Raw genomic sequence first — 18,773 nt, forward strand, 5'->3', positions numbered from 1 at the left:
GCTGCCAAGGAAACTCTCGGTCAATGCACGATAAGCTCCCCGACAGGCATCCACACGCAGCCGAGCGTGTCCAGGCACTACAATAAGCTAGCTACACTTACCGAAGTCGGACTTGACCCTTGTTGGCTTTGGGGGAAGACTGTCTTTTTATTACTGAGTTTTCTGAGGCCATGGGGGCCTCGTTCTGGCCATCCTATGATGAGTCCTATGTCCCTATACAAATATCTAGTGTGAACGATCGCAATAAGGTGATTCCGGACACATCAAATGACGATCGCGGCTACACTAATAAGTGCGGTCGAAGTACGTAACTAAATGCATCTGTACCTAAAAGTGGGTACCATGAAGCCTCGTTCGGGGTTGTATTAGGACCCGACGAGGCTCCGGCCACTACCTGTCACTCCAACGAGGATAATGTCGCCAGCTTAACCAAAGCAGCCACTTCCATCTCGCGCTTGACTGCTCCTTGATTATTGTACCTTGATTCTTGGGCGACGGGCAATCGCTCCGGTAATCTCCATTTTCCGATACCACATGAGGCTATATTCGGACTAGCCGTTTTCCTTCCTAACGAGATCGTGACCCAACGGATCACAAAAACAAACTTCCGCAGCAGCTCTCGTAGCGGTTGCAGCGGGCGCAGCACCCTCCACGATGGCGGCAGCGTCGGGTGGTGAAGCGCGAGTTAGCAGCAAGTGGTCGGCTCAGCAGAAACTAGGCAGCAAGCGGCCCGTGCCTCCTCCTACGTCGGACGACTACATCAGTTGGACAGTCGATCAATTGAAGCTAGAGTGCACCGCGCGTAAACTCTCGGTAGCGAAGAACACTAGCAAGGCGGACCGAGTGGCCATATTGCACGGGTACGATGGGTCCAAAAAAGCTATCGAGCTGCTTCTTGAGCATCAACGCGCTACTAAACGAGGCCGCAGCGAAGGGAAGAGTAGCGCTGAGAGGCGATCTCGTCATTGTTTGTACCGACTACTGAACGTTCTCTTCTCCGAAGTATTTTTTGTGAGCTTTGTGTCTTCTGGGGACACGCTCACGCGGCGAGAGCTGGATGAAGGTGGTCGTAGGTTCTGGGAAGAAATTGCTGAAGCCTTCAATACATTGAATGAAGACTTTGACCGCCTCGTTTCCGATGATTCATTGTTTGAAGGGATCGACCCTAGCCAAATTACAACACATTCTGGATCAAAGTTGAGAGATATGTGGAAAGAGTGCAGTTCTCGGTTCGCTACTGCAGAAGGAAGGTGCCAGCTCTCTGGGTCCCATGATGAATGTTAAAACTTTTGCCAGGGAGATAAGGTTGCTATGTATGTGCACCTTTGGTGCGAGCACCGCGGTTCTGGTCGTGAATTCGGTCGCGTTTAACAACTTTCGCGCGCTTTCGGCGCCTGTACTCGTTCGCTATCATAACCGCGGCGACACACGCGAAAATCCGAGCCACCTTCATCTTTGCTAGTATGTGTCTCTTGTTAATCCCAACTTGTGATCCGTGATCCGAAAGTGGCTCACGCTCTTGGGCTCAGATCACGGGGTCATACCGAGCCCTACATATGTATTGTAATCAACCAATCAACACGTTCGAAATAGGATCATGATGCGAGCATGCTCTCGTTAGGAACCGGCCTCAACAGAATTGAGATAGACGGTTGGGGCATGGATAAATTGGCCCCATTGTTACAGGGTTAAAAGAAAGGGAAAAAACACAGTAAAACAGTACTCGTATAAGACACAGCAGAGCGTCAACGTACTGTATTATATTACAAGATTCTGGACCTATTATTCATAAAAAAACTAGAAGTGTAAATATCAAATGTATTCAATATTGAGGTCTGAAGCCAGTTCGCTAAAAAAGATTGGAACCTAGCACTTTGGCGGCGAGGCCATCAAGCATGGTGATCATGATGAACTGTGTGGACGTAAGTGACGGACTATCGTTCTTCATCAAGGTGGATGAACGCGCCACGATGCGAGATGCCAAAGTGGCTATCAAGACGAGCAATCCAAACACATTTGGGCACATCGACTTCAGGTCGTTGTTGCTATTTGCAGCGAAAGGCCCGGATGGCGTGTTTTTCCCACTTCGCTCTTCTCGTTTGAGGAAACTGCAAGCTGGCGTCGCAGCCCGTCGTGTATCGAAGCTGCTTTCGAGAAACCTCGAGCTCGATGACAATGCGTCTGTGAGATCTGAGCTCGGAGAGAAGCTGAGTTTGTCCGACGCCCACCTACTGGTCGTTGTTGGTGCACGGTGTGTCGAGTTCGTCTTGGCTGGAATCGGACCCAGTATCTTCCTAGCAACGATTGAATTGAAGAGACCCGCGGAGGAGCTGCTACAAGCAATCACAACAGCAGCCAGCATTCCTCGCGTGTTCCTGGCTAAGGAGAAGCATGGCAAATGAATTTGTCACCAGAGCAAGGACTCGACGGACGCGTTGGCTCTTCGAAATGGGGAATCTACCGACAATATCGCCTACATGATGCGAAGTGACGCTGAAGTTGACGATCCTTACGCTCTCATAGGTGCGCCCTACGCAAACCATGTCAACTTGCTCGTGACCAGTCCGGCAGTTTGCGTCCTCGCGCTGCGTATTAAGCACTGGATAAGTGTGATCTCGGAGCTGAAGCCTGCACAAAACCCGTGGCCGTTCGACTTGTTGAAGCTGGAGTGGAGTAACATCACCCATCAGTGCTCTACGGAATCCTTTGCACTGCAATCTCGCCGAGCGTGAACGCTGGAAGACTTGCGTAAGATTCTGGGTATAGCAGCCAGAACGTCTGACCCGAGGACAAAGCAGAAGTACCTGCTGTACAGCATCTTCAATCATGTTCTGGCCTCGACAGAACCCCCGGTATCCGTCAATCCTGGACATCACTTGGGCAGTAATCGTGACATTTTGGACGTAGCGGGAACTGTTGACTTTCTTCTCGTTCGTGGTGAGATGTCCGTCTGTGTGATGCTGCCGGTCGGCGAGTTTGAAGACAGCGACGATGAAGACTACGAGATGGACAGTGATGCAAAGTCGAAGCGTGCCATGGAGAATGGACTGGCCCAGGGCCATGGAAAGAGAAATTAAGCTATTCAACTAGATTACCCCTGATTTGTTGCAACGTAAGTAGGTTTGTGTCACTACTTATAAGTAGGTAAGGACCGAACCTACTTATCCGTTTCTAAACGTTATATAGGTTTTATGACTATCTTATAGCGCCGTTTTAAGAATTGCCGACTTGGTGTAAGCGCAGGTAACATGTATTTGCTTGACGATAATAAGAATCTTTTTCGGGGTTAACGCCGATTGCGCTCAGGGTGAGCTCTACTTCAACCCCTCATACCGACGATAATGGGAAAGAATCATATCACCAAACCTGTACATACCTGTGAATCAGGAACTTGAACTGTGAAAAAGCATTGCTAAAGCGTCGGTAAGGCGTTGGATGGTGGTGCTACGACACTCTTCCCACAGAGCGATCCCTGGTTAAACGGCTAGCAGAATTCCGAGCTCACCAGTGTGGACAAGAACACCAGCATCAACCAATATTCAGGGTGCCTCGTGTTTACATTAGTGTTCGCATAAATACTCACTGTATAGCTAACACTAGCGTTTACAAATGGTTTGTTAGTGTGTAGTAAATCTACCTAACATGTTTGTGGGTTAGACGGTTTGAATCATTCATCTTGAAACTCGGTTTCGGTTGTCTAAATCTAAAAACTCGGGCGAGAAGTCTCTCTAGCATACCAATAGTGATCCCCTTACCTTAAATTACTCTGACTACGTTGTGGTGCGTGCGCGGAATGCAGATTCGACATCGGGTAACAGTTCGCGAGCGGAGCCGTGAAATTTTGCAAAATAACATTTCACGCAAATGATAGAGCAGCAAACGTACATATGCGTTAGTAGACAGCACTTACCGCTAATTGGTGTACTGTGAAAATCGTGAACATGTTTGCGGTGTACACTATCCGGCAAAGCAAGCGAATGAAGATGACAAGCGTGCGACATAAATATTTTATGATGTTGTTAAGTATGTTTGATTCGGGGGCAGGCTAGATAGGGCAACTTTGCTCTGTATAAACGTATTCGTGCTTCATGCCATAACGTTTACACGGTACTGTAATAACTTTGCGGAGCATGGTCCCCGCAAAAGACAATTAGCTGGCGACACATCTAGCCCGCTATCGCTCGTCAACTTTACCCTGTACTGAAGCATGATAGTAAAACATTGCGTTGCTGGATACGTGATTGCGAAAGCCAGTGACTCTCGAACCGCGCAGACTATTGCGGAATCCTACGAAGAGTGTGTCTTCAGGAGATTTGGTGCCAGCGAGGTGATCCGACACGACCGTGAGCCGGGGTTCATGGCTGACTTCTTCCGATCCTTCAACCGGATCCTAGGCCAGCGACAACGCGCAACGATGGCGTATCGGCCACAGGCGAATGGGACAGCATAACGCATGGTATAGACAGCCACCCGTGCTCTCAAAATGTATGTGCAGGATCTGGATCAACGCGATTGGAACGATTACGCGGAGCGACTCACCTTCGCACTCAACACCGCACAGGATCGGATCCGCGGAGAAAAACCCTTCTACTTAGTGCATGGATGGGATCCTAGATCCACCCTCGAATCGACGATCCCGGTGGGCAGCACGCGCCGTCAGGATCGAGATCCGAGGAGATGGCGGTACCAGATCCAGCGTTTCTACCAACAAGCACGAGTAGATGTCAGCACACGGTTGCAGGAGGCGATTGCGGATCGAGCGGGTCGGCATAACGAGGAGATCCATCCACATCAGATTGAGACTGGATCCCGCGTCTGGCTATTCTTGGATCGGGTCAAGGAAGGATACGCTCGTAAGTTGGCGCACCTGTGGCACGGGCCATTCCGTGTTGCGGAGAAGATCGGTGAATATGCGGTGCGGATCGAGACTCCTGGAACCGAATACAGGCTGTTCCCCGTGGTACACGTGTCCAAGCTGAAGTTGGTTCGAAGTTTTCCGGATCGTCCTCGGATCCAGCTAACTGAAGGCACTACAGATCGGTACGACTTTGATGAGGCGCTGTTGCCCGAGGACAGTTGGATCCAGGATCTGGAGGAAGATGAATACGAAGTGGACCAGATTACGGACATGAGAACAGGGAGACGGACTCGTTACGGACGGATCCATCGCGAATTCCTGGTGCACTGGCGTGGATACGAGGAGCCATCTTGGGTAGACGAGGCGGATCTCAACTGCGGTGCTCGCGTCGTGCGCTTGGCCCAGCGCGTTTACGCGCTGGAGCAGAGGTTCGCTCTCGCCGGGGCTTCCGCTTCGGGTCAGCCGAGCTAGGTGGCTCGTGCTGCCGGTTTGGCTTCAGCCGCCCGACATAAAGGTCGGATGGAGGCGCATGCAAGATGGAATGTCTAGCGTGTAAGCGTTGCCAATACTGTAAACGGCCCGATGAAGCGCGGAGCGAGCTTGCTCACCCCGAAGTCGGAAACCGCATGTTTAGGCAGGTTTTGAGTAGCTAACAAAACCAATGAACCCTTTTTGAATTCATTTGTGTTGCCCCTGCCAACGTTGTCTGCGTTCAGTTTCTGTCGATCAACAGAAGCTGCAATAGCGTCTTGGACAAACCGAATGACGGCTTGTCTGCGCTACACGATGTTGATTGCGTCCAAGCTGAACTCGTTCAGCTCGTTTCCAGTAGTAGGCCCGGCCTCTGCGTTCGTCTTCGCGGTGTCTGTGCCCTGCACAGACCCGTTCTTCTTCTTCTAGTTGTTCTTGTTGGCGTCTGTACCCTGCACAGACGCGTTCTTCTTGTTCTTCTTGTGCAAGTGTCAGCGGCATTCTGCGGCTGCTGCGTTGCAGTCGCAGATCCTCCCCCACTTAAGGAAGGAGCCACCATCCTGAGCAGACGCGGGAGGCGTGGATGTCTCATGGCATTCACGTAAAACGGTGTATGCCCGGTCGAGGCATGCACCGAGTTGTTGATGGCGAACTCCGCCATCGGCAGGCACTCGCTCCAGTGTTGGAATGAGTGAGCGTAGCTCTTAAGCACGTCTACGAGCACGCGGTTTACGCGCTCGATCTGCCCGTCCGTCTGCGGATGGCCCGCAGTCGACGTCGAAAGTTGACCCCCAAGAAGTGTAGGCACTTCTTGCCAAAGGTGTGTAGTGAAGCGCGGGTCTCGATCCGACACAATGTCGATCGGCATGCCATGGTGTTGAACACCATGTCAACGAACAGACGCGCCGTCTCCTTCGCAGTCACTTCAGCGGGTACCGCAGCAAGATGGTACATCTTGCTGAAGCGGTCAACAAAGACCGCAACGCCCGTGTTCCCCTGGCTGTCGGGGGGAAGACCGAACACGAAGTCCAAAGACATGGACTGCCAACACTGCGATGGAGTCGGCAGTGACTGCAAAGGAGCCTGCGCGAAAGGCGCAGGCTTCACACGTTGACAAACCTCGCAAGCACGGACGTACCTGCGCACCCATTTATACTGGTGGGCCCAGTAGAAGTCCCGCGTGAGAAGAAGGTATGTCTTCTCACGGCCCGGATGCCCCGCAGTCGGTGCAACGTGATATTCATACATGATCCTGAGTCGCAGGTCATGGTCTTTGGGCACGACAACGCGGTCCGCGTTGTCGTCGACTGCACAGTAGAGTAATAGCCCGTCGTGCGCCCGATAACGGTGTGCACGAGCACAAAGATGCTTCGGCAGCTTCTGACGAGCTTTGTGAGAAGGCGCTGAGCCGTATGCCTGCAAGAGCTCCGCGTCCCCGTCGTGCGCGTACGCGACCTTCAAGTCGTCCAACAGTGACGACGTTGGGGTGCTCGATCGCATGGCGTCAATGGCATTGACGTCGGCGTCAGTCGTGGCGTAGTCAGGTCGACGCGATAGTGCGTCGGTCACCACATTGAGTCTTCCGGGTTTGTACTCAACCCGGAAGTTCTACTCTGCGAAGAATGAGAGCCATCTCACCATCCGTTGCGGAATGTGCGGCGACTTCCCAGCCGTCCGCAGCGACGCGTGGTCCGTATAGAGCACGAACGTTTTGCTTCCGAGTAGATACGCTTGGAACTTCACGAGTGCGTACTTCATGGTAAGGAGTTCCTTGCCATGCACCGAGCAGTTGCGCTCAGCTGGCTTCAGCTGGCGCGATTGGTAGTAGACGACACGATCACGACCCTCGTGATCGTGCTGCATCAACGCACATCCGATTGCGAAGTCGGATGCGTCGCACACAACGTGGAACGGGCGATCTTGGTTGGCCACCGCCAAGATCGGCTCCTCAGTCAAGCCGCATCGAAGGCTTGCTGACACTCAGCAGTCCAATTCCACTCGGCATCCTTCTTCAGGAGCTGTGACAGCGGGCGAATCGTGCCTGCATAGTCCTTCACATACTTGCACAAGTACGTGGCCAAGCCAAGGAACTGCCGCAGTTCCTTGACGTTCGACGGCGTCGGCCACTCATTGATCACTCTGACCTTCTTAGGGTCAGGGCGGACACCAATCTTCCCAACGAGACACCCAGGCACGGGTATCTTGCTCGCCCCGAAGATGCACTTCTTCAGGTTCGCGTAGAGCTTGTGCTTGCGAATGAGCACAAGCAGCTTCCGGAGGCATCTCAACATCGCTCATCCCGTCCGCAGCCCGGCTGTGGACGAACACATCGTCGAAGTAGCTCGGTGCGAAGTCGCACACCGAGGACAACAAGTGCGTTACGCACCTGTTGAAGGTCGCAGGGGCGTTCGTCAGGCCCTGCGGCATCACTAGCCACTCCCAGAGCATGCCGCTCGGCGTGCTCACGGCCGTGAGAGGGATATCGCGCTCACGCATGAGGATCTGATAGAATCCATCGCACAGATCAAGAGCACTGTAGATAGTGCTCCTGGCCATCGAATCGATGATGACAGCTTTTCGCGGTATCGGTGTCTGCGCCGGTATCGTCGCAGCGTTCAGCTTGTTGTATGCATGAACGATGCGCCAGCCACCCTGTGGCTTCTTGACATTGAACGTCGGAGCACTGTGCGGGGACTTCGATTCCCGCACTTGCCCAGCTTTGCGACGACTTTCGAAGAAGTCGTCGATTGCTTTGACCTGCTCTCGCGGCAGTGGCCACCACCGCGTGACACAGTACTTCGTGCCCGGCACGAGATCAATCTCGTGCTGGATGCCCTTGTCCTGCGGAAGCTCCGCAGGGATCTCTTCCGGAAGCACATCCGCGTACTCCCGTAAGATCTCGTAGTAGGGGCTCGTCTTCAACGAGTCCCAGCTCTGCTCTTCAAAGCGCTCCTTTTTCGTCTTCCCACTGAGAGTGTCCTCACTCTCAGTGGTGCTCTCCATGAAGAACTGCCTCAGTTTTTCATTCTCGCACTTCGTTCTCTCGGCATCCGAGAGAATGCATATTTGCTCGATGCGTCCATCGTGCAAGTCACGCGCGAAGCGCTTCCAGCTCATGACTGAAAGCGAAGTCAACTCCGACGCTTGCGTCGGAGGGTTAGCGAGAGTCATCTCCCTCTACCGGAACCCGGCGCAGGTACGCGTCAAGACGTTCAACGTCTCGACGTCCGGCTTCTCAGTCTCCGTCTGCATTTATTGTAGCGTCTCGGCCCCAGGCCGAGACTTGCGCAGCGACCTTCGCATGCGCCGTCTTCTTGTTTTGCGAAGCCTGGCTCCGCTTGGTTCTTCACCTCGTCCAGGCCCAGCCGTGGACGGGTGTTCATCGTTTATACCGCCAGCGGGTACATCCCGCGGGTGAGTGACTTTAAGCCCAGCTTGGTCGCACGGCGCTTCGTCGTGCAGCAAGGCTGCACAACAGCATGCAAGTTTTTCCGGTGCGGACGGTTGCAAACGTCCCGCACCGCCTGCAGCGTCGGCTCCCGGAGCCGACACGCCTCAACGCCTGTTATTGGCGGAGCCCTTCGTTACAAAGGGCGCGTCGACTCCCGGAGTCGACGCGAAGTGTCTCTGTCTTTTCGCAGCGTCAGTTCCCGGAACTGACGTGACTTTAATACCTCGACGCCATCCATTGGCGGAGACCCCCATTACGGAGGGTGCGTCGGCTCCCGGAGCCGACGAATCAAATTTACCCAAGCCATCGACTCCCGGAGTCGACGGCGCTACGTCATCTTGGCCCTTACTATTGGTCAGATCTAATCCAATCAGATTCGCGTCAGCCTTCACAGCTGAGGCGTGTGACTCACCTGTGTCATCCGCGCCTTTTGAGGCCGGAGACACTCCCAAAATCAGATTTGTGTCAGTCTCGGGGACTGACATATGTGACAAATACGCGTCATCCGCGACCCTTGAGGCCGGAGACATCTCAATCAAATTAACGTGAGCCTCCACGGCTGACATGCGTGACGCATATTCGTCATTCGGGCCCCTTGAGGCCGGAGACTTATTCTGATTCGCTGAAATGTTTGTGTCGATCTCCGAAATCGACATATTTTCCCCTTCAGCCGTCGGCGGTGGCACCGACGCTTGCTGCTCTTGTGCGCGTGTTCGCGCGCGCCCAGGGCGCTCCGGGACAGCGTCATTACACACTGTCTTGACTGGAGAGTCGCGCGCACCTGTCGGTGCGTGCGTTGCGGCAACAGGGCCATCGCTCTCTGTTCCGCTATCGCGGCCGAAGCGCACAAGCGCTGTCGATGGCCAGTAAACACTGACGTTGTGCCGTAATCCATCTCGCTCTTCACTCTCTTACTGCGTCCCCATTATTTTCAACCGTCTTCATCTCCAAAGCTGTCGTGAGCGGAGATGGTGGATCCGGACTCGGGGGGACACCTTCTGTCCCAATCCACTCTCCTGTAGCGTACCCGACCGTTCGTCTTCTCCGATCCATTGCTGCCGAGTAGTGTCGGTCCGATCCAAATTCTCCGATCCAGATCCACGTTTGCTGGGTTGCCCCTCGACTCCGTTCAGACCGGCACTCAGAGCGTTGGATCTGGTATTAGGAGCTTCCGTTAGCACCCAATCCATCTTCTTCTGCCTTGTTCAGACGCCACTTGCGTCGGATCCATAAATGCATATACACAAAGTCCCAATCCACCGATCTGCAACCACCTTGCAGATCCATCATCTCAGTTCCTCCATAGAGCGACCAGCTCGCTCTAGTGGGTCGCAGCCCCACTACTCCTCATGAGACTGCATCACACCAAACCGGTTCCGGTTAGTGCGATTCCGCAGGAACTCGTGCAGTATTCCGACGCGGTCTGCGAACCCTGAGCGACTTGAGCCCTCAGGATCGCCACCTCCTGCCTCAGAGCGGCAAACTCACGGCTCTGAAGCAGCTCCACAGCAGCGACCCGCTCCGCAAGCGTCGGGCCAAGGTCAACCCCCAGGTTGACCATACCCGGGGCGTGTTCCCACCACCGCCGCCTCCGATCCGCGACGCCCGTGGCTCAACACGCTGGATTGTTGAGCGTATTGTGAACCATAGTATCCCGAAAACGAACCGGCAGCCGGTTCGTTATCGTATTCGTTGGAGAGGGTTTCCGCCTCACCAAGATACATGGGAGCCGCGGGACATCGTGCTGCAGGCCGTTCCGGAAATGGTGAGGGCGTACGAAGCTCGCCACGCACTGCCGGCGCGAAGGTAGTTCGAGCGCTGTAATCACCTGCAGCGCTCGAAGTCCCACGATCGTCGCATTCCTCGCGTGCCAGGAACTTGGCACGGAGATCCTTGAGACTCGCAGGTACACGAATCGTCGTGTACCCGTTTAGGTCGCGGTCGCTCAAGCGTGCCGCACCCGGAAGCCACAACGTGCACTGTTGGCCTTCGGGCACAGTGCATGGAATACCAGCGTCCACAGAGAGAGTCTCTGTCCCGACGGAGGTCTTCCCCTCTGCTGCAGTGGCGGCCTTCTCCTTCGGCGAGCTCATTGCGGAATGAGCTCGGGTTTTCTTTCTCCCAACGTGAAGAATTCACGAGTGGTCAATTTCTGATTGACGTGCCGTGACTCGGCGCGTCTAACCTTGAGGGGGGGGGATGGTGTAACAGGGTTACACGTACAAGTGGCTACAGTCACTTGTAACTCTAACAGACACGACGTCTGTTAGAGGTTCGAAAGACTTTCTCGACCTTGGTGTAGACACACCAACGGCTACATACATTTACGATCACCACGACGCATAGAGACTTAGGATTCCTATTGGCTGAAAGCAGCATCTTTTAGCCAATGAGCGACATGCATGGCAATGAAATTCTGCCAACCAGCCGTTGGCAGATTCCTAACTTAGAATATTACATTTAGAGGAAGTCAGAAAGCATAAAACAAAACTAGCAGTTCTCATTTTAACCCCAAAACATTATTTGGATCGTTTATTTAGATTAATCTATACTCAGAGGCCCGAGTATAATTAACTCTAGTTGAAACTAAGCTACGCTTCCTCACACACGAGTAAGCTAAAGTAGTGAGCCAAAGTAGGCCCATTACAACCACGGCCACCTGACTGGCGAGGTCAAGAACAATGGGTGCACGAATTATATGGCTGGTGCAATACTGAACAGGAGGAGACCTAAAATAATTCATGTGTGCATTGTACTTGGTGCTAGCTGACCACTAGCAATTTACACCAATTCGTATTGGAGTATGAATTATACATGTTAATATAATAAACCGTGTTCACAAGCTACAGTACGAATTACCAACAAGTCTGTAAAAAATACTAAGCGCCTATAATGCGCCAGGATTCTCACAACGGCATCGCTCATGAAGCAGCCCGCATTCATTGGGCTTCTTATCACTTGCTAGGCACATGATGAAACTTCTAGCGCATCTTCGCTCGTCGTATGATGCTTCCGGATCCAGCGAAAGCTGATCTTGGCGAATAGTCGTCAAATGATATCAACTTGGAGACGACTTCACGCCGGTCTGTAGCACACACGAACTCCACCAGGCAGAAAATACTACTGCTGCTGTGGATTAAAGCCCTAGCTGCTCCCGTAAAAATTGCTATCCCAACCTAAGCGTAGCCCTAGTAATCGGAGTATAAATCGTTCATCGGTGTAGCAAATTCGATCAACATACATCACTCGGCCCAAGAATCGGCAAGTGCAGCGACAACTCCGCGCTTAAACCCGTCACCTATATCTCAGCTACATGCATTATAGCGTGCGGATTTTCCTGCTTAGTTGTGCCACTCGGTGGAAGCCGAGATATTGGGCGGTGAACATGTCATTGGCTATTCGAACCTTATTTTACTACTTGACAAACATCCAGTTACTGAAGAGCTGTAGTGTTGTTGTGTAGTAGACATGTACGTTGCACTAAGTTCGAATATCAGGACACCGCTATTTTCCCACACACGACACATTCCTAGAGCTGCAAATCCCTCCCTAAATCTTACCTAAATCAACGAAGCAAAATATACTCGTGGGCACGTAGCTAGTGAATCATACTCTTCGTTGGTCCTTCGAGTCCCTAAGAGTGTTTGTAAGATAGATATGCGTAAGTTAGCACCAAGTGCTTTACCACGCAACTTGCAGCGCAAAACTCGCGTTGTAAACGACTTACCGGGTAGACTACCCGACCCCTTGTTAAAAGCTTTTTTGTAGCTTGCTAGACGCTATCAGGTTGGTCGAAATCTTGTATCGGATTTCACATTTGGCAGGTATCAGATAAACTCCATACATTTTCCTACCATGTCGGTGGATTGACTTCGTATCATTGGGGCGGAGCCCCCCCCCGTAATCATGTGATTTATGTCCTCTTGAACCCTCTTTACAGGAAGCAAATCAGAGATTAAGAAGAGGTTAGGGCTTACATCTATCATACCGTTTTCCGGGGCCAAAAAACACGGGACAAGTCAGTAGGATGACCAATCACAATCCAATATTTTTTTGCCTCAGCTGCCCCGAAATTTTAGGTCACAACTATGGTTACTTTATCCCTGGCGAAACCGATTATCACCAGCAATCGGTTTCGCCCACCAAATGACTCAAGCAATGATGGACATGGCTCTAGCAGCTAGAGTCTAGCTCGCTGAGCTCAAACGCTCTGCCCCGCCGTCTATGGCGCCGCAACCACCGCTGTCGCCTGCACTAGCCTCAGCTGACGAGGAAGTGGCTGGGCCCATGTAGGGTCATAGCGGTAGTACTTGTACGACGCAAGATGCGCGGGATGGCACGTCACCCCGTGGGCCACAGGCGCGCTCAGCCCAGATAGGAGCAACACCAATGCCTTCTCATGCAGCAAGTATCCGCGCAAACGTGTCTGCACCCGATGGCAGTGCTAAAGCGCGGTGTAGCTCTAGGGCGTGTCGTCCTCGAGGCGGTGTCCCGCCCCGCGCGGTGCTGGAAGCGTGTGCGTGTTTTGCGTGTGCTTCAGCCCTGAATACTAATTACCAGGGCTCGCAATCGGGTTACCCGTTTCTTGTACCCGCCCTACCCGCCTCGGGTATATCCGGTTTCGGGTCGGGTACGGGTACCCGAAGCAAACCTCGGGCGGTGCCACGGGTACCCGAAGTTGACGAAAATAGTACTAAATAGTAATATTTCTTACTTATACCAGCTATATCATGCTCCTACGCCGTCTTCTTTTACCATCCACAAGTCCTTTTCACTCTGTATTGATTTCGCGTAGTTCCTACTTAAATGTTTAACTTTAAAACCGTGTCGGGAGATGAAACAGTTGGTCCGTCCGTGCAAAACCTTGAGCCCTGGCTGGCCCGGGTACACCCGTGGCTTGGGTACCCGACTTCGGCTTGGACGGCGACACGGGCGGGTACGGGTACCCAGTCAGCACCGTTTGCGAGCCCTGCTAATTACCGTTAATATTTGATATCGTCAACCAAACATTAATTCATACAGTACAAAGTTGCCCTATTTAACTTATCCCCGAATGAAACACCCCCTTAGGGGTTATCATGGTTGGAAAGTAACACTAAGTTTGACTAGGCCTATCCCTCTGTGATCCTATTCGACGGATTTGTTTTGGCGAATCGAATCAAACAATTAATCAGCCAATCAACTGGATTCTTTGTGCCCAACTCAAACTTCCCTCTTTTTGCCAGCAGGTCTCAGCGGAGAGAGACGGGCTTCAGTGAAAAAAGACAATACATTTGAAGCGATCTGATTGTTCGAGAAAACCTACTCCAAAACTACTTTCTAACCGTGATAATAATTAAACCCCTTGTGCCAGCCCTGGTCACAGGTATGGCTGCCACAGCCAAGGAAGCAGTACCTCTATGTAGATTGCATATTTTACTCGACTAGCGTTTGCCGTGGTGAGATACCCTTAATGAGGCAAAGCAGCTTATAACGTACAAGCATTTGAGGAACAATGAGGTGCCAACGCAAGGCGATGCGTGCATGGTGAGCAAACTGTCTAGGGAACTACAATAGTCGATGCCATAGTCATACAAAGCGTCATGGGCCGGAATGCCCAAACATTTGGTAAGCTGTTGATCCCACCACCATGTGCTGCAAGCGTGGTGAGGATGCGGAATGCAACCCACTCCCTTTAGGGAGACCAAAATGCTGAGCACGGGCGAGGGCGAGCGAATGCGAGCGCGAGGCTCACTCAATGCGTCCACCGATCACCAACACCCGCCGACAGGCGGGGGCGTGTATGTGCGAGCGAACGAACGCGAGCACTGCAGCCCGCTTTTTTTAGACACCGCGCCTGGCCGAGCCGATGACTTAGCGTAAGGTACGAGGGAGTGGGGCAGGCCGCGCAGCGGCGCTCCCCGAGCGAAGCGAGAGAGGGGCGGCCCCCCCGAAGTGCCGTTGCTAAGTCCGCAGGCGAGAGCCAACGCGCGAGTGTCCGCCCGTCATAGTTTAAGGTCAGGTGGTGACTGCAGGGCGACAGTATACCTTGGGGGGTCTGAGTGAGTGGATATGCATTCAGATGTAGGCAGGGGTCGCGTCACACTGGTGACGGTGGCCCACGTGAGCAGTCAGAGCCGACGGTGATCGACTTGACGATCGAGTTGTGTGGCGAGCGGCGGCACGGACCGTGACCGGATGGGTGACAAGGACGACGGACGGTGGCAGGAGCGAGTCAGGTGGCTCGAGCCACAGCGAGGAGGTCAAGGTTGAAGTATGGTGACTGCAGAAGATCGCGAGGAGGGGTGAACGACGGACGGTAACAGGGGACAAGTACCGACGAGGGCGAGACGACGTCAATGACCGCAGCGTGCGGCCAGCAAGGGACGAGAGCAGGGATGAGGCCCCGAAGGGGGAGAGGTCCAAGTTGTAGGAGTAGGAAGGCGCCGTAGGTAGGAGTAGATAGGTCGTCGGGGTGGGCAACGAGCCGCGGTTGCAGCTCGACCCTCAGTTGCAGGCCGACCCTCAGTTGCACTTTAGCTACAGGCTTGTGACTAGTCTACCGGAGCCCAGGTGCCGAGAACGCTCCCTCATTGCCGTCCCTATCTCGAAAGCGTCTGGTTGATGGGCCAGTAGTTGTCTGGTCGACCACTACGTCTCGCGCTTGCTGGCAGTCGGCCCCTACCCGTTGACCTAGGTGTTGAGTGTCTACTCTACTGGGAGAAACGGAGCGGGCACAGTGGACGTGCAATGAGAACGGGAATGCGGTTGGAGAAAGCTACACAGATATGGAAATCCCTCTCCCTCAAGTTGGAGTATTGGCCATAGATTCGACAGCCCGATAATAATTGAGTTCATGACGTAGGAAGGAGTAGAATATGGGCCCGGGCAAGAGATAAAAGCTTGTTTTGGAGAGCTGGCAAAACTGGAAAGCGAGAAACCAACTCAGCCGTAAAGCAAAATGCTACATTTTACACCAAGAACACCAAGGGACCGAGGTTGTTTAGCTGTGAAGTGCTCAGCAAAAAACACGGACAAGATGTGTAAAGAGTGTTGTGATAATTGATGTACCAAAGAGCAGTAGCAAGGGAGGGGGGGGGGGCATCACAACAACAGTATATACTAAGTTAGCGGCAAATGACATTTATATAGACGCAGTGGAGTATTCAGTCCACTTCGGCGGTTGGGGTGGGGGGCGTCCGTATCCCATTTCACTAAATGGGGTTCGTGTCGCCTCCAAAGCAACCCGTTTACCGGGATGCTGCCATACTAGTATACAGCAATATATCAGGTGTGTCAGGTATCGTTTAGTGCAGGATTGTCTGTTTACAGCGAAATCGATCACCAGCTGCACTTGCATATACCGGCATTGCAATGCAGAATGAGTTGCAGGAACAAAATATGTGCATGTGTTTGAAGGGGAAAAACTATGGAGCTCGAGGTTACGGAGCTCGAGGTACCAAAAATAGACAATTGGGTATGTGGACCCAAAATTTGAATCACCCTAAATTTTCACATTTGCTGATCTTGAAATTAGTCTAGAAAATTGCAAGATGCGGCACGGCTGCTAAAACAATACTGTACTGTACTTGCAATCGATGGATATGCAGGAAGCTCGAGGTCGCTGATGGGCCCACCTGAGGGCGCATCGAGTTCGATGCTGAGCCACTACCACCGTCTGAGGACGAATTGGTGTGGAAAAAATCTGAACATTTCTGCCACGATCTGCATTTTTTCATATTCAGAGGCGTTGGCACCATCCTTGGTCTCGCTGAGCTGTGAGATCTGAGCAAGGTCGGCCTGCATAATGTCTCACTGTTATCTAGCGCCACCTTTATTGTCCTCCGATGCCTCCGATGGCTATCAGTATTATATATTCCTCCAGATTCTTTGATCTACGAATTGGAGGCCAGCAGTGTTTCAGAATCTTGTAGCAGGTACTTGTAAATAAATGTCCCCGACCTGTACAGTAAGGCTATACATTGCTGCACATCGATGTATTCCTGCTGGAACATACCCGGGTAAAACTAAGGAAAGCATGTGAAGTATGTAAGGATCTTTCCTTTTGAACCGAGGTGCATTTTTGGACTGCTCGAGTTCCAGCTCGACTTGTAGCAATGGCTAAAAATGGAAATTCGATGCGATCTACATGCAAACCAAGCTTGCAATCATATACGCGTCAGCATACTCCCTTTACTGCGGAAATAACGATAAGGTGGTTCTTCACGACCTACTTGTTTACGCAGCAACTAATGCCTTGTCGATTCTCCAAGGATGGGACACAAACATAAGCTAAAATGGACCATTACGAATTAAAATTTCACGCACTTCCGCTAAGATCAAGAATGTCAGTAGTCGCAACCCGAACTTAGGTACCGGTGGTCGTGTGGAAGTTGATCCACCAACTTCTCGTAGAGCCTTTCGTATCTCGGCTCGGTAGCTCCTCCGATCTCCAGGCGCTTGGCCAGCGTGGTAGGCGTCTCTCCGTGCTTCATCATGTGCTGGAACGCCTTCTCGAGCGCGTTCGACTTCCACTTGGCCCATCCGTTCTTGATGGAGCTAATCAAGCTGAAGAGGCCTCGCTCCTCATCCTCCGTCTTGTCGCCAGCCGTCGTCAAATCTTTCTTGGCATCGCCTCGCAGGAATGGCTTGGTGTTGTCGTCGTCGGTCTCAGCAGTGAGCAGGCGAGACAGCTCATCGATCTCCGAGTCCGTCAACTGTGACACTGTAATGTCCTTCGAGTCGGTGACGGTCGCGGTCGCGCTGGCGCTTGAGATGAACGTGACCAAAGTCACAAGCAGAACCCACAGCAGCAGGCGCATGCTTGGTAAGCTTACGGCGGAACGAGGGGCTGAGTGCCGGAACGCGAGTTTCGAAGTGAGCTCGAAGTCTCAAAAGGCACGCAGCGCACTGCACTCCCCTGCGTGCGCCTAGAGAAACCTCGTCTACGGACAGCAGAGCATGATCCGTATCCTAGGCCTTTAATCCTGGGATGGTGCTGCTGCCGATCTTTCCTCGAATACACAGGGCAACTCGCTGCCAATACAGTTCCAAATGCTTACTGGCAAACTATTTGCATGTGATCTGAATTCGTGCTTTAATGAAAGGACATGCTTTTTAATTAAGGTTGGGCTTGGAATGTGCCCTTCTCAATGCGCTTATCTTGTTATCATTGTGGTTTTACTATTTTTCAAGTGACTCCAGCATTTCTGTTGTCAAGGCGTCATCCGGATCATGCGTAAGTAAATATCAAAAACACCGTCCGTTTTCGCGTGCAATACATGTACCAGCAAAAACACCGTTTCGAGAGACGGGGCTGAGTCAGTCAGTGGTCGATCAGGTGAGCGGTTGTGAGGAGCGTAGCCGCAGCAAATTGCCCGCGAAGCAGGGCCGCGCGGTATTTGCGGAGGCGGGCCCAGCGACGAGCATTCCAGCGAGCCGAGCACTGCTCTCGGTAGAACATACAATCTATAAATCGCGAGCGAAGCGAACCGCGGGGGCGCCGAAGGGGCGCCCAGCCAAGCGAAGCGCGGCTGGTCACTGTCACTAAACCAAGGCTATTGTTGCATCGAAACCCACATAGCCTCCTTCAAATCCGTATGGATAGTTGTTGTGTGGTGCAAATCCGAGGCACTGCGGTACGGTGCTGAGAGCACACTTCTGGTTTTTTAGAGGGTACTCCCTCATCATCAGACCCCTTTAAAAGTGGCAAAATCAGAAAATTTTCCATCTTTTCCACTTTCTGGCGAACCTTAAAGGTGGAGCAAATTTTGGCAAGAATGACCAGAATTCAAGTCCCTTCTGAACGATACCACGCACAATACCATGTCAAAAGGGCGCTGACACAGTACAGATGCATGCCATACATGGCGGAAACTGCGAAAATGCTGTTGGAGTCGACGAACACGACTGTGCTTCTATTCGTAGCGAAAGCGAAGTTCGCACGTTATAGCTCATCAACGCAAGCAGTATGATTCATCGACGCAAAGGCGTCATAGGTGTACTATGCGGTAA

The 18,773-nt window shown here is 52.4% G+C and overlaps 4 protein-coding genes across 4 annotated transcripts; 2 read left to right on the forward strand and 2 right to left on the reverse strand.

Moving 5' to 3' along the window:
* Positions 1-654: 654 nt before the first annotated feature.
* Positions 655-1,284, forward strand: PHYSODRAFT_294359 (hypothetical protein; the record flags this gene model as incomplete). The annotated part of the gene is made up of 1 exon (XM_009518000.1): positions 655-1,284. One exon carries the CDS (start codon positions 655-657, stop codon positions 1,282-1,284), a length of 630 nt encoding a protein of 209 aa, XP_009516295.1.
* Positions 1,285-1,895: 611 nt separating this feature from the next.
* PHYSODRAFT_294360 (hypothetical protein) lies at positions 1,896-2,402 on the forward strand (the record flags this gene model as incomplete). Its single annotated transcript, XM_009518001.1, has 1 exon — positions 1,896-2,402. One exon carries the CDS (start codon positions 1,896-1,898, stop codon positions 2,400-2,402), a length of 507 nt encoding a protein of 168 aa, XP_009516296.1.
* Positions 2,403-17,107: 14,705 nt separating this feature from the next.
* PHYSODRAFT_284377 (hypothetical protein) lies at positions 17,108-17,581 on the reverse strand (the record flags this gene model as incomplete). Its single annotated transcript, XM_009518002.1, has 1 exon — positions 17,108-17,581. The coding sequence occupies one exon, from the start codon at positions 17,579-17,581 to the stop codon at positions 17,108-17,110; it is 474 nt and encodes a 157-aa protein (XP_009516297.1).
* Positions 17,582-18,061: 480 nt separating this feature from the next.
* On the reverse strand, positions 18,062-18,262 carry PHYSODRAFT_454270 (hypothetical protein; the record flags this gene model as incomplete). Its single annotated transcript, XM_009518003.1, has 1 exon — positions 18,062-18,262. A coding segment is annotated over one exon (201 nt), but the record flags the coding sequence as incomplete, so codon positions are not given.
* Positions 18,263-18,773: the final 511 nt, after the last annotated feature.

The sequence above is a fragment of the Phytophthora sojae genome (assembly GCF_000149755.1).
Source record: "Phytophthora sojae unplaced genomic scaffold PHYSOscaffold_1, whole genome shotgun sequence".
Lineage (NCBI taxonomy): Eukaryota > Oomycota > Peronosporomycetes > Peronosporales > Peronosporaceae > Phytophthora > Phytophthora sojae.